The sequence below is a fragment of the Nycticebus coucang genome, chromosome 5, assembly GCF_027406575.1.
Source record: "Nycticebus coucang isolate mNycCou1 chromosome 5, mNycCou1.pri, whole genome shotgun sequence".
Lineage (NCBI taxonomy): Eukaryota > Metazoa > Chordata > Mammalia > Primates > Lorisidae > Nycticebus > Nycticebus coucang.
Genome location: NC_069784.1, coordinates 11,258,063 through 11,272,280, shown reverse-complemented (window position 1 = coordinate 11,272,280; position 14,218 = coordinate 11,258,063). Strand labels below are relative to the sequence as shown.

Genomic DNA, 14,218 nt, shown 5'->3' with positions numbered 1-14,218 from the left:
GGAATAGTTTCCTTTTTATTTAAAGTGAGAGTCTTGCGACTCTTTCTCCATTTGACATGTAGAGGCCATTGTAGGGTTATTAAATGGTCACATTTCAATATTGTGTTTTAGAGGATAGGGAAGCGGATGGGGAGAGAGGGCAAGATAAGAAAATGCCCGCTACATTGAGTGTTCAGAAACATCTTAATCAATTAAATTTGCAAAATCTTACATAGGGAGAGTTCATGGCTCCCTGAAGCAATTATAATAGTAATATCAAATATCACTGGTCACAGATCATAACAGATATAATAATGTTTAAAAAGTTTGAAATATTGTAAGAATTACTGAAATGTGACACAAAGACACCATATAAGCAGACGCTGTTGGGAAAAAAATGGTGCCCATAGATGAACATTCTGGCTACGAGTTTGCCACAGACCTTCAATTTGTAAAAATATATATATAATATTTGTAAGCTGCAATAAAGCAAAAGCACAATAAGACAATGTGTGCCTGTCGTCAGTTCTATTTTCTGACGGATATAGCATTTTTATTTTTCTTTCTATGTATTATTTAGAGGAGTTTTTGAATTGTTTTCTCAAATATTAGATAATTTTAATTTAAAACATTTGTTAACTTTCAATACTGGTAATACCTAATTTAATTAACTGTAGTCATTAATATTATTTTATACTATGAATTATGAAAAACAACACTGGGGAAGCTAATTTCATAGAAAAGATTTGGAAAATAAGGGGAAACTGTGTTAGAGAGATTTAAAAAAAAATCTTGCTTTACCCCAAATAAAAACCCAGCAAAACTTGAACATGAGGGCATTTTTTTCTACATAATAATCAGTTTGACTGCAGCATGAACTTATTGCCTGGCAGAGAAATAAGCTGTGAGTTTGTGGCCATTTCTTACTCAGACATAAATACGGTCAAATCTCTATGAATGGATAATACATTGGGCAAGGCTAGGTGAAGTTGGGCTACCCAAGGTAGGCTTCAGAGAGGGCTATCACTCAGGTATGGAAAATCTGTTATTCAGAGCTTAAACTGAGAGCTGAGTATCTTCTGTAAATTTTCCAGGGGCATATGATGCAGCAAGGTGGAAGAAGGGAAATCCTAGTTTAGATTAAAAGAAAATGAAGACAAGTACTGATAAATTTTGTCATTCAACAATATTTGTCACACCTAAATACAATAACTAAGAATATAATTACCAGCTGGGTGCCCGTAGCTTAGTGGGTAAGGCGCCAGCCACATGCACCGGGGCTGGTGGGTTCGAACCTGGCCTGGGCCCGCTAAACAAACAAACAAAATAATATAATTACCGATTGTGGAAGTCCCTATGTCATGATGATACCATGCTGTGTTGGGTACCAAAGGTAATTCCAAGTAATGTCAGAGTATAATGTAAAAGAAGATTAGAGTCAGTGTTTATGAGATAGTGAAGAAAGTAGCTGTGTGGATAAATGCATAAACCTTTATTAAGTATAAATTGGATATAGTTTTTTCATCAACTATTTTATTTCAGTGATGATGCATCTTCAGATTTATGGCACATAAAATCCAGGGAATGAAGTGTCAATAATTAAAACCAGCTCATATGGGCGGCACCTATAGCTCAGTGAGCAGGGCGTCGGCCCCATATACCGAGGGTGGTGGGTTCAAACCCAGCCCCGGCCAAACTGCAACAACAACAAAAAAAAAAATAGCTGGGCATTGTAGTGGGCGCCTGTAGTCCCAGCTACTCGAGAGGCTGAGGCAGGAGAATCACCTAAGCCCAAGAGTTAGAGGTTGCTGTGAGCTGTGTGACGCCACGGCACTCTACCGAGGGCAATAAAATAACCAGCTCATGTATGTGTGGAAAAATTCATCAAGAGAAGACAGACTTTATAAAATGTGTTGAGTAAATGAGTGTATTTTAATATGAAAAAGGTAGCATTTCAAATTAAGGAGAAAAAGAACTACAATGTAATAAATAATAGCAAAATAATCGCTCCTTTTAGAAAAAATAGATGTTTACCTCGTATTTTAAATGGAAGGAATATTCTTATGATTTGGATTTATTGCAGAGTACAAGACAAAGGTAATTTAGCAATCCTAGTCAACATTGTCATGACTTGAGAAATGGGGATATTTAATAGAATTAATACAAGATCCAAAAAGGAAAGAATGCAAGATTTGGCTGCAAAAAGATCTCTGAGGCTTAGAAAACAAAGAGGCAAAATAACTATATCAAAAATAAAACAAGTTTAAATAAAACAAATTTCTCCTTTCAGTATGTGTTTTATAGGAATCTTAATTAGTATTTACGTGACGTGTTCACAATCACACTGTCATCACCCACTCCAGCCCCTGTACTGCAGTTACCAACCTCCGCCCTCCCCTCTCCATCTCACCTTCCCCCCCGTAAAGTATTTAGTTAGAACATTATGTAAAATATTTCCTTCACACACAGCACATGGTGATCGCCACTCTGAATCCAGGTATTTCTACAAAGGTATTTCACCCTGGTGAGTGAAATGTTTCTTTGGCCGGTCAGAGAATTATAAAGAAACACTTATTTTATCCCAGCAATTTGTACATGCCACGCCACTGTCTGTCAGTGATCTGAGTGGGAGTCTCGTACCATTTTAATCTTTTTTCCCTTTGTGAACTAGCAACTCTTTTTGCAACTAAGAGCTTATGAAATTTTTCTGTCTATGATTTGATTTTCCCCATTGAATATGTATTACTTCAGTGATTAGAAGCAAAAATCAATGAAAGTAGCTTCTCAAAAGCAACTTTAGAGCCATCACTTAAGCCCCAAAGAGACTCTAAGAGCATTACTCATCTCTACTATTACAGTTGATAGATACAATGGAATGAAAAGATTATAGAATCATTGATAGTTTGAAATAAATGTGTTGTGAATTTGTCCTAGGCTCTCATCCAATGGGCAAGAGCAGTGGTTTCCCACGTAGAGGAAAATAAGATTCTTTCTCTTTCTTTCCTTCTCTCCCTCTACTCATACTCCACGTTGCTTGTTTTTACTAATAAGCATGTATTATTAGTTCTGAGCAAAAGAGGTCCAAAAACTGATTTTAGTAGCAAATGGGATCATTTTTTTTAAGCGCTACATTTCCCTCAGAAAACAGTACACCTGGGCAGCCACTAAGACCATTCTATACATGTATTTCTTTCCTGGCTTATATATCCTTTTCAAAATCGAATTCTTAGATAAAGGCAATTTTTTTGCTTCCAGAAAACCTTGAAATGATAATTTCATCTTCAACCAGTTTAGAAAACTTGTTTCTACTTAGGAAATTCCAAAATAATACCCAGTATAAATGCTGTATTCTAATGTAACTCTACTTTGTTCACCTTGATGATAACATTGTTCATCTGATCCACCTGACTTTCCCTTTAATAAATTGGACTTAGTAAATTGACGATCAAGGAGACACCAGTTTATCACGCATGGTTTATAATCAACAATGGAAAGTGGGAAGTTTATCCTCAGCATTAGATTCGTGTTTTCATCTGTCTATTAATCAGTGATTCTGCATATGTGAGTCCAGGGGCGGAGAGGTAATGTGTATCATACTCTTATTCTGGCTGGCACGCAAAGATTCAAGTGCAAAAGAAATTCACAGAGGAGAAGAAAGAGATTCTATACCTTCCCTTTGGTACTTTTACTTGTCTTATACAGAGGAGGGGAATGGCATCTGTTCCAATGTGGAAACAGTAACTCTATCACTTTGCTTGGTTGATTGAACCCATTCTCGTTTTGCTGAAGTTTTCCTTTCTCTTCCCTTCTGCTGGCCTTCCTTCTCCCTCCATTACTTCTGTACACACATACGGACCCCTTGGTATTCCCAAGAAATATACAAACCACAGAAAGACCATAACAGAGAAGGCTAATCGTCATTATTTTTGAGCTCATTAGAGTCCTGGATATAAGAGAATTTTCAGTGCTATTGAAAACAAATGAGCCCACCAGGCCGCATCGAGGAGAAATAAAAAAAGAAGAAAAGAAAAAAAAGAACACCAAAAAACAAACCCTCTGTGTTGCTCCACCTTTGACATAAAAAGCCTGTCTCACAAGGAATCACATAATGGCTATAGTCATTTTAGTGTTCAGATTTACGGAGCAATACTGGCCATCATGTCCAGAGGGGAAAAGTGCACAGGAGTGATGCTGCCGTTAGACTGCCGTGGCTTTCAAGTTGTTATAATCAATTTGAGCCCAGCAAATAATACCTCAAGTGCCAGGAAAGGAGAAGGGGCTTATTGTTTTTTCTTTTTTAATTATTTTTCCCTGTCTCTGGTCAATAGATTGAAAAATGGAATACAAAGTAAAATCTAGTTCAGGTTCTGCAATACCCGTGTCTTATGAAGCCAGTGAAATTGTGTTTTATTAGACATAGAAAGTACTGTGACCATGCGGTTTACTGCCACAAATATGCCATTAGCAGGGCACTCAATATCACTCTTGAATTTGAAGAATTAGATGCTCGCTATTTATGTCATATTTAAAAGCACACTTTATGATAAAGTACACTTCACTCTACTATGCAAAAAAAAAAGAAGAAGAAAAAGAACTCATTCTTTGGAGTCACACAGTCTTAGTATAAAAACTGTGCCTGCCAGATCCCCTCTCTCCACTAGCATTAATTTAACCCATGTAAGCTTTAGTCTCTTCCTAAGTAAAATGGAGACAATATCAATCACTGTCTTACTGAATAATTAAATAAAATATGCCATTTATGAAAAACATGCTTTCTCTCAAATGTTTCAGACTATTGGATGTAAAACATGTTGATCTGGTTGTTGATATAAACCTGAAATAACTGAATGAGCAACTAACCACCAACCACAGAAACAAGCTGCCAAAAAATATACTGAGAGGATATTTCAGACACGTGCACCTGCTTAGTATGTTAACCCTCCATGCGGCTTTCTGGAAAGCTACACTGAGCCATCTGCTTGGTGCTGAGACAGTAATAGTTGGAGGGGCTTCCTTTCTCCTCCTTCCCCACCTTCACATCCTAACTTCAGTCTTCTGGACTTTATCACTTGGTTGGTGAAAAAAGGAACTCTCAAGGAAAAGCATACTTAGGAAAAAAAAAAAAGAAGCAAGGAAAGGAGAGTTGGCAGGTAAAACATGAGTGAATGCAGTGATTTCCACAGTCAAGCTCATTGAAACTGAAATCAAAACAGGAAGATAAAGAAGAGAAAAGGGTCCTTTGAGAGAGAAGTGAAGAGGAAAACAGCAGGTGTGACCCTTTCGCTGCAGCCCAGTGGATGCCGTGCTCTTGAATCTGACTCATTCTCCGGAAGGAAAGGCGGTCTTGACCTCTCCATCATGACCAGACACCTTAGGATATGTGGTTGGCTGTGCTAATTGTTTATACTCCTATCTGAAATGCCCTAAGCTTACTGAGGCACCTTACTCTTTTCATGCCCCAAAGAGAACTCACTCTTTAACCTGGAAGAAAGCCTGTTCTCTGCTTCAACCTGTCCTAGTAAATGAATCAATTATTCACCTAATTCTCCAAGTCATCTTCGCTGCTTCTCCCTTCTGAGCCATATCAGATATCCAGTTATTCTCCAATCTCTATTTTAAATATTTTTAAGACAAATTTCAAGTACACAAAAGTAAAATACATATAATTTAATATTAATATAAAAATATACAAATCTTCATGTAGCCGTGAATTTTCAGAATTATTTTCAGAAATCCCAGAATTTTCCATTCACAGCTGATCTAGTTCAAGCCATCCCACCCACTTTCCTTTCTCTTCCCAAAACACGGATCTTTAACACCTCCATAATTCTAAAATACTGCTTTCCTCCCTCTTCTTGACTTTGTCTTTGCTAGTTGTTCAAATCTTATAGTATTCTGTAAGATCTAGATTTTAGCTGGTTTTCCTTATGTTTCAAAAACTATTTCAAAACTTAAATCCAATCAGAATTCTCCACTATGTGAAATGGTTGACGGCTAATCTTTGCCTACTGAGTATAATTTCAAATTCATAACAAGTGTTATGTTGGTGTCAACTGTCTTCCCTGGGTGTGTTCTTGCCCCACTACCGCCTCTACTTCGTATCCAGGGTGCAACAATATAATTCTCCTCTAACTGATGCTGCTCCTGCTGGGCCTCAGGTGTTGGAGTAAACTTTTTCTTTTGTCCGATGGATTTTGAGGCACCCCTCTCCCATTATTGTCTGCACTTTACCCTTCCACCCCTGGGTTTGAAGCATTATTTCCACTTCTAACCCCTTCCCTGGGAATGATCTTCGCTCTTTTATTCTGAAAACAACCGGAGGAAGCCATTCCCTTCTCTGAATTATCACTCCACTATGAAATAACACTTGTATTAGTTACACACAACACAACCTAATAATTTAGGTCTCTGTACACCTGCGGCCGGCGGCCAGGGATGCCTTTAAGTTTTGAAGTGTGCGTGCCTTTGTTCTCGCCACTCCCCTCTGTGTTAGAGATGAGCCAAGAAGATGTTTTTGTGAAAGAATGCTAAATAATTCTCTTTATTGAGTTTTCGATAACATTTAAATATTTATCTCCCATGTCACTGTATTATGGTAAATATTTCAAAAGATATCTCAATCTAAATAATCATTTCATATTGCACCAAGAAGGATTAAATGTAGAATTACAGGGTATACAGACCATAACTCACAAATGGATGGAAATGTTAGAAATAGGAGCACAAAAGAAGCAGGCTTTTATTTTTCCTTATTATACCCATCCAAAGGAACTTTCTCCTTGAAGATTAATTATTATGAAGTTAGACGCTGAAAAGTTTTAAGACTATTTAAATAATTCATGTTTATGTATTACTTTACAAAAATAATTTCATTGCCTATCTCCACTATCTTGAGGGAGGAGAGGAGGTTACTTTCAGATAAGTGGTATTTGACTGAACAAGATTCAAGTTGGACCCTTAGGGAATTTGTCCCTATTATATAACCAGTCCAAGAGATGGAGAGATAGATTAGGAAATATTTTCTTTCCAAATTCTTGATAAGTTGAAAAGTCACGTGCTCAAAACTTTGCAACAAAGAGAGAAAAATATCAATCTTTCATTTTTTTCTACCTGTTAATGTTACCCAATTTTAGTGAGAATACGTTAGAGTTAAATAACATATTGGTATGATAATTTATTTTTAGAAACACAGTCAGGTAGGTGATATAAAGCACTTCATTTTCTTGGACTCTGACCAATACCTCAGACCTAGTGGGTCCTTTTTCTCTGTATTTTTGCATATCATTTTTGCAGCGATAGCCCACAAGGGATACGATCCTCATTGTCCTCTATATTACCAATAACTGATCTGTGAGCCCAATTTCTTTTAAAGTTTAATATAAACTTCTCCCAGTTTGCTGTGAAGGGAGTCAAATATAGAGATAAAAATGAAAACTTTTATTTTAATAAAAACTCAATTATATGCTTCTGTGTTAACTTGCCTCTAGAATATGAACTCTGACAGCGGGGCACAGATCCTGACTTTTGATTAATTTTTACTTATTTCCCAATATAAAAATACTTACATTTGGGAATGAGGAAGCTCTATAAATATTTGAGTAACTGAATGATTGAATCAGACCCAAAGTGGGTAAAATATTTTTCTTTAACTTGATTTAGGTGCTTGTGTTCAATTTGTGAGCCCTCTCAGTTAATTTTAAGAAGTTAGTTTAATTTCTTTTCTATGCATGCAGGGATGTAAATGTTTGCTTTCTGAGAATATGTGTATATGTCCCTAAAGAGTCACAAAATACATAGTATAGATAAATTACTTAAATATATACATGTTAATACAGGTTTAACTCATCAGCATTTCGCATGTGACTATTCATGATTTATCTTACATAATGTCACATTTTCACCATCTTTCCCACTCTAATCCAGTATGGCTCAAATTTAAGTTGATTACATATGCAAAAGTTCTATTTCCAAATAATGTCACCTTCACAAACATTGCAGGGCTAGGACTTAAAGATAACTTTTTGAGAGACACAATTCAACCCACAACTGGGTCTCAGGTCACTAGAAAATATTCTACAGCCCATCATGATCACGTCTGAAAAGCACATATTTTCTAAACCATTTATTTAACATACACTATAAATTTGCCTGCTGATTTTTAAAAGGGGTTTATGAACTATTATCTCCTCTGGTAAATTATGCAAGGGTAAAAGACAATGTTATATTTCTGTTTTAATAGTTTTATATTGTGTAATCTTGACTAGAATAAAGTAATGATATAGTTATGAGTAAATGCATTAATTGATAAAGGAAGAAATTACAAAATTAATGTTGCAAAATTTGTCCAACAAAGGATGAAAATAACTAGTAAATGATAACAGCATGTCAATTTGTAACCTCTGATTTTTCACTTTTAACTGATGACATCCTTTTGACTATTTAAGAAAAGCATTCATAAGTTTGCAAGTGAGCCTATATATATATATAGACATTGTTATAATTAAATTACATGTAGTTTTTGAAGTCACAATGTGGATTTAATGGTTTTATGTAGGCTTTAAAAGTAAGAGATCCTATTTTGCTTTGTAGTTACAAAAAATGTTTCACATTATAAAAACAAACAAAATGTGTGGAATGCATATTCTTTAGTATTAAGTTTTCTTAGATAGACAAGACGGTACCTGAAACTATTTAACAGTCAAAATTCCTAAATACTGATGCAAAATAATAAGAATGTGTGTCAGTTATATGAAAATAATATTTGTAATCGATTTGTCCACAGATGATAATGAATGTGGGAATTTAACCCAGTCCTGCGGTGAAAATGCTAATTGCACGAATACAGAGGGAAGTTACTATTGTATGTGTACCCCTGGTTTCAGATCCAGCAGTAACCAGCACAGGTTCATCACGAACGATGGAACCATCTGCATAGGTAAGTTCAGTTATCTAAGTTGAAATGTTTTTGCTTACCTCCAGGGACTAAATAATATTTGGACCAAATTCTGCCAGACGCCATACTTTCAATTTATTTCCCTAACGTTGTATGATCTCTTACTATGGACTATTTACCCAAGGAAAGAAGAAAAAAATTCCTTTTGCAAAGATCAACTAGCTTACAGAACAAATAAAAATAAAAAAAGCATTTCATGAAACCATGAGGTCTAGCATGGTGGCAAACAACAGAATAAATACTAATACTTAAGAAAAATATATTAATTCAAGAAAATTGACATTTATGTCACATGATATTGATGCTTTATAAGTGTGTACTCTGTGATGGGTTCTGCGCTTTTTCAAGCAGCCATTAGTTACTAAAGATTCGTCCGACTGGTTTGGCTTCTGCCTTGATGAAACTTAGTCACTCTTCAGAGCTGCATTAAATTTTCCTGAATGCTGGAGTCCCATGTAGAAAATCATCCCAGATTCACTGCAATGTCCTTTGTAAGGATACTAATTTCAATTCAGCCCTTAAGTGATGTTTCATGTATTCTGAGTTTGAAAAGAATATCTAGAAGATTTTTTAAAATACTCTTCTAATTTGGTCATATAGATGATTTATCAAATTCCGTGGCATGTGGATTATAGTGTGAGAACAAAAGATTATTTAGAAACTTCACCCTGAGCAATTTCAGAAGCAAATTTTCTGCAGCTGAAGATTTTAACTTTGAGAATACATGTTAAATTATCTTAATCACGGTTTCCAACAACACATCTAATTTACCAATAACTAGTATAATTAATTATGATGGTTAATTGGTGACATTAATAGATGAATTTAGACCCTGAAAATGTAATCCTATAGCCCAGGGTATATGTGAGCGTAGAATTCAGGAACATATTTGCAACACAGACAGGAACAGTGAGCTGCTTCTGCCTTACATAGTTAAATATTAAATAAAAGAGAGGTATTCTAGCCAATCTAGATCACACCATCGCCTTTACTTAGTCTCCCAGTGAGACATGATCAATGTACAATAAGTTAGGATACAGTGTTCAAAGGAAATTTACCTGTGAAATGTCTGTATCATACATCAGTCTCCTGTACCTTAGGTTTTACAACATTTGCTCTGCTGCGTATACAGGGAAGATTTTATTCTCCTCATTTGGTTGCCAAGGGACATGAAAGGCTACTTTAGACTCATGCATTTAGGATAAAATGCTTAAAATATGAGAAAATAAGGCTAATTCTGTTGAATGATAATTATCTTTAATGTTTGCTGAAAAAAATATGTATTGGAATATAGCATGACAGTATATTCAGGAAATAGGAATAGATAAGATTCTGCTCAGAAAACTTACAGCACCTTCCTATCGGTTCTCCTCCGGACTGTATTCTGGTCGCTGCTCTGAGAATGTCATGTAATGTGTTTTACCTTTCATAGGGAAGTTCTCATGGTGTAGCTCTGTAAGCTTTAGTAGAAAAGTTCTTATTAGTGAAGGGATCTAACTTGCAACATGGTAATCACTGTAATTTAATACAATTTTAACTGTACTCTCCATTCCCTAAGGTATCTTGTCTCCAGAAGTCTTTTAAGGACTATATTTCTCTGCCCATGTTCCTTCAAACAGAGAATTATGTTAGGAATCATTGAGTCATAGACACAGAGAAAAAACACACACACAAAGACGATCAAATTTCAAAGTTGTAAGAGGGTATATATTTGTAATTTAAGAGTCTTTTTCTCAACACTTGTATCTGTTGCAATCCTGTGGAATGGCCCTAAAAGTTTCTGCCAATTCCTTTCTTAGTACCTAAGTGGTCAGTAAATGCACTGACTCTGTTAAAACCCCAAACCTGGTATTGTGTCCATCCGTTTCTACCTGTTTCGTTTGATGGATTATTCCGTGAAAACCTCAATGTTAGTTCTCACCAATTTTTGTTGTCCTTAAGGATCAAGCTTTTTTACAAACTAGCACGGCTACTTCTTTTTCTGCAGCCCTGTAGTGCACCATATGTTCCATTTCATTGTGCACCATGATAATCCTCAGGGAATTTGAACAAAGAAACATAAATCTCTTCCCTTTTTATATAAGTATATCACCTTATAGTGCACTGCTTCTGATGTGAAATTGTAACTGATCCTGAAATTTAGCCTGTCTGGTAATTATAATCCTTAAGAATCTCTATGAATAGAAAATAGAAGACTCCAATATAGGGCAAGAAATGACCCCAACGAAGTTCTTTACCTCTAGTCTGTATTCAAATACTATTCTTCACAGAGAAGGTAATTGTGTGGAAGAAGGCTTTGGGTGAGACTTAGCACCATGTATTTTTTTCTACATTTGGAATCACAGTAAAATGGAACATCAGAAGCCCACGTCCCAAAAGACCTACTTACAGACCAGCATTTCACAAATGAGGAAACCAAGGCAGCCAATAGCGAAACAACTCTTAGGGCCAAATTAGTAGAAGAAGCCAAGAATTCCTTCCCTTCCACTATGTTCTTTAGAGCGGTGATTACTGCTTATCATGTTCAATGTCCTTCAGTACTCTAATAATTGCCAATATTTTGTCTAGCTTTAAATAATATTAAAATTAAATTTTGTCTTTGAAAATTATTTCCAACAATTGGACATCTTTTCCGTTGCAGTCTGTGCCTTGAACATCAGAAAACTCCATTATTGATAATAATTATAGGAATCATTGCCATCATATCATGTTTTGAAAGTAGGTGATTATAAAATACTGTCGAGTTGGCTAATTGTAGACATGAAAAACAAGCATAACTTCATTAATGAAAAAGTGGCAAATGATTAAGTTAGTTAATGATATGCTTCCAGTTAGGGTTATCAGATCACTAGTATAAAGTCATGAGTTGGTACTGGGGAAAGTAGGTCAATTACTATATCCATCAATTCTAACTTGACATAAATAATTACATGGTAGTAATTTAGCATTCATTAAGATGAGGGAAAGCCTTCCTTTTCTCTTTTACAGCCTTGAGAATTACCAAGACCCGGCAACTTAGAAAGATACTCTTTATCGATCTGAATCTCCAAAACTGCTTATTCACAGGGCTCCTGCTAATGGGAAAATACACAATACAAATAGAATCACTGGTCTGATTTTCCACTTACAATTCAGGTACCTCCTATAGCCTCAGCTCTATTCCAAACACCTGCACATACATAGCCACATTTGTTAGGAGACAGAGCTCTTCTCAGTGAGAAGGTATTTTTTTTAGACACTACTCAAGGTCACAGAGCTGATGAATATATGAGAGTCAGGATCTGAGTCTTCTGAATAGCAAGCCCAGTGTCCTTCCCTGCAGAAAGAACGAAACACAGCAGATTTCTGAGACTCAAACCATTTGGGCCCCGCGAGAGATTGCGAGAGAAGTTTGTGTGGCTCTCACTGAAAAATGACAGTTAGATTCCTTTTGGCCAAACCAGTTTCATCTCATTCTAGATGAGATACTTTTTCAATGTTTCATGGTTTTCCTCTGGATCCCTGGTTACAAAGGGGGCTTAGAGAGATGGGGGATGAGGATAGTGGGAGCTTTTTGACAACATAGACACAAAAACAATTGAAGTGGTCACATATGCCACTACTGGGTTAAACGCTACAAACTCTATCACTGGGGCGCAGAGAGAAAGGACATCAAATTCAGTAAACCGCATTTCCATATTTTAGTAAAAAGAAATGAAAAACAAAATTTTACAGTAGACAACAGTTTGAAAAACCGAAACAGTAGTAGACACTACTTTGATGGATGATTCTTATTATTTTTTTTGACATAGCATCTCACTGTCTCCTGGGTAAAGTGCCCTGGCACCATCATAGCTCACAGCCACCTCAAACTCTTGCTCAAGCAATCCTCTTGTCTCAACCTCCCAAGTACCTAAAAATACAGGCACCTGCCACAATGTCCAGCTAGTTTTTCTAGTTTTAGTAGAGACAGGGTCTCACTTTTGCTCAGGCTGGTCTCAAACTCCTGAACGTAGGCAATGCACCTGCCTTGGCCTCCCAGTATGCTAGGATTAACAGGCATGAGCCACCATGCCCGGCCGACTTTTGATGGGTGATTACACTTCTTTCATAATATTTGGAGTCTGACTATTCATTTTTTCTTTTGGCTTTTTATTTTTTATTTAAAAAAAATCACATAGGCGGTGCCTGTGGCTCAAAGGGATAGGGCACTGGCCCCATATGCCGGAGGTGGCAGGTTCAAACCCAGCCCCAACCAAAAACTGCAAAAAAAAAAAAAAATCACATAAACTTAATCTTGATAACTTTATTTGTGAGGGTACTGCCTCCTTGTAATTTTTACAGATTACTACATTATCATTTGGTGAATTCAGAAGCTAACATACCTTCCCTGGTCCAATGTTGACATGCTAGAACTTCAGCTGTCTGAATACCTGGTGAGGGGAGCCCTTGACCTAGAACAGAGACTCCAGCAGAAACACCACAGTGTGTGGAGGAGGCATCGGGAAGAGCTGAAACAGAGTCAGTCATGAGCACCAAGACTGCGTACTCTGAGGACTAAAGTGCAAGAAGGAAAGTCGAAGTTGAGTTTGCAGAGCCAGGATTTTTTATGTCGCTCAGAGATCAGGTTTGGGATGAAATTCCCAAGAATATTGTATATTTAAATGGTTCTGAAATCAAGGGAAGTCAAAACTTTTTCACTGTTATGCGACCTGCTTCTACTTGTCCTCTCTCTTCTGTCCATATGTTTTTGTGGAGTGGCAGTGTCTGAACACACATAGAAATAAGAGCAGTCCTGCTTCTTTAGAAGATTCCTGGGTGGTAACATCTTGACCAGACTTGTCAGAAGAACAAAGAGCTTCCTTCAGGCTTCAGCTGTTCATTGACTTCTTAAATCTAGTGCTATCACCTTTCCAGCTGATGGGAATTTCTTCAGCAATCTATCAAGAGACTCACTGTCAATTTTAGTTTTCAACAGTGTGAATTTGGTTTTTCTTTTTTGTCTTTATTGTATTTTTAAATGAGAAATCAGGAGCAGCTGCATTTAATATAACTAGCTAGATGACATCTTAAATTAGACTTTGATTACCTGTCCTTTTATTATAGCAAACACTATTATGCTACGCTATTAGTTTTCAAAAAATTAAATTGTAAATTTAAGATTACAACTTCATTCATTAGCTTAACAGAAAATACCTCCAAGTTGTCAGAGCAGACCTAGGGACACCAAAATCTTTGCACTAATTGGAGATAATAATCTGGGTTTTTCAGTTTCTTGGAATATTGCTCTATATTGGCAGAGAATTT

General features: G+C 36.3%; 1 protein-coding gene across 1 annotated transcript in view; it reads left to right on the top strand.

Annotated features, from left to right (window-relative positions):
* Window positions 1-14,218, top strand: part of ADGRL4 (adhesion G protein-coupled receptor L4) — a 98,813-nt gene that overhangs the window by 42,018 nt on the left and 42,577 nt on the right. The window contains exon 3 of the mRNA XM_053592258.1: window positions 8,762-8,914. Within this exon, the coding sequence (XP_053448233.1) occupies window positions 8,762-8,914 (153 nt within the window). The remainder of the gene's footprint in view (window positions 1-8,761; window positions 8,915-14,218) is intronic.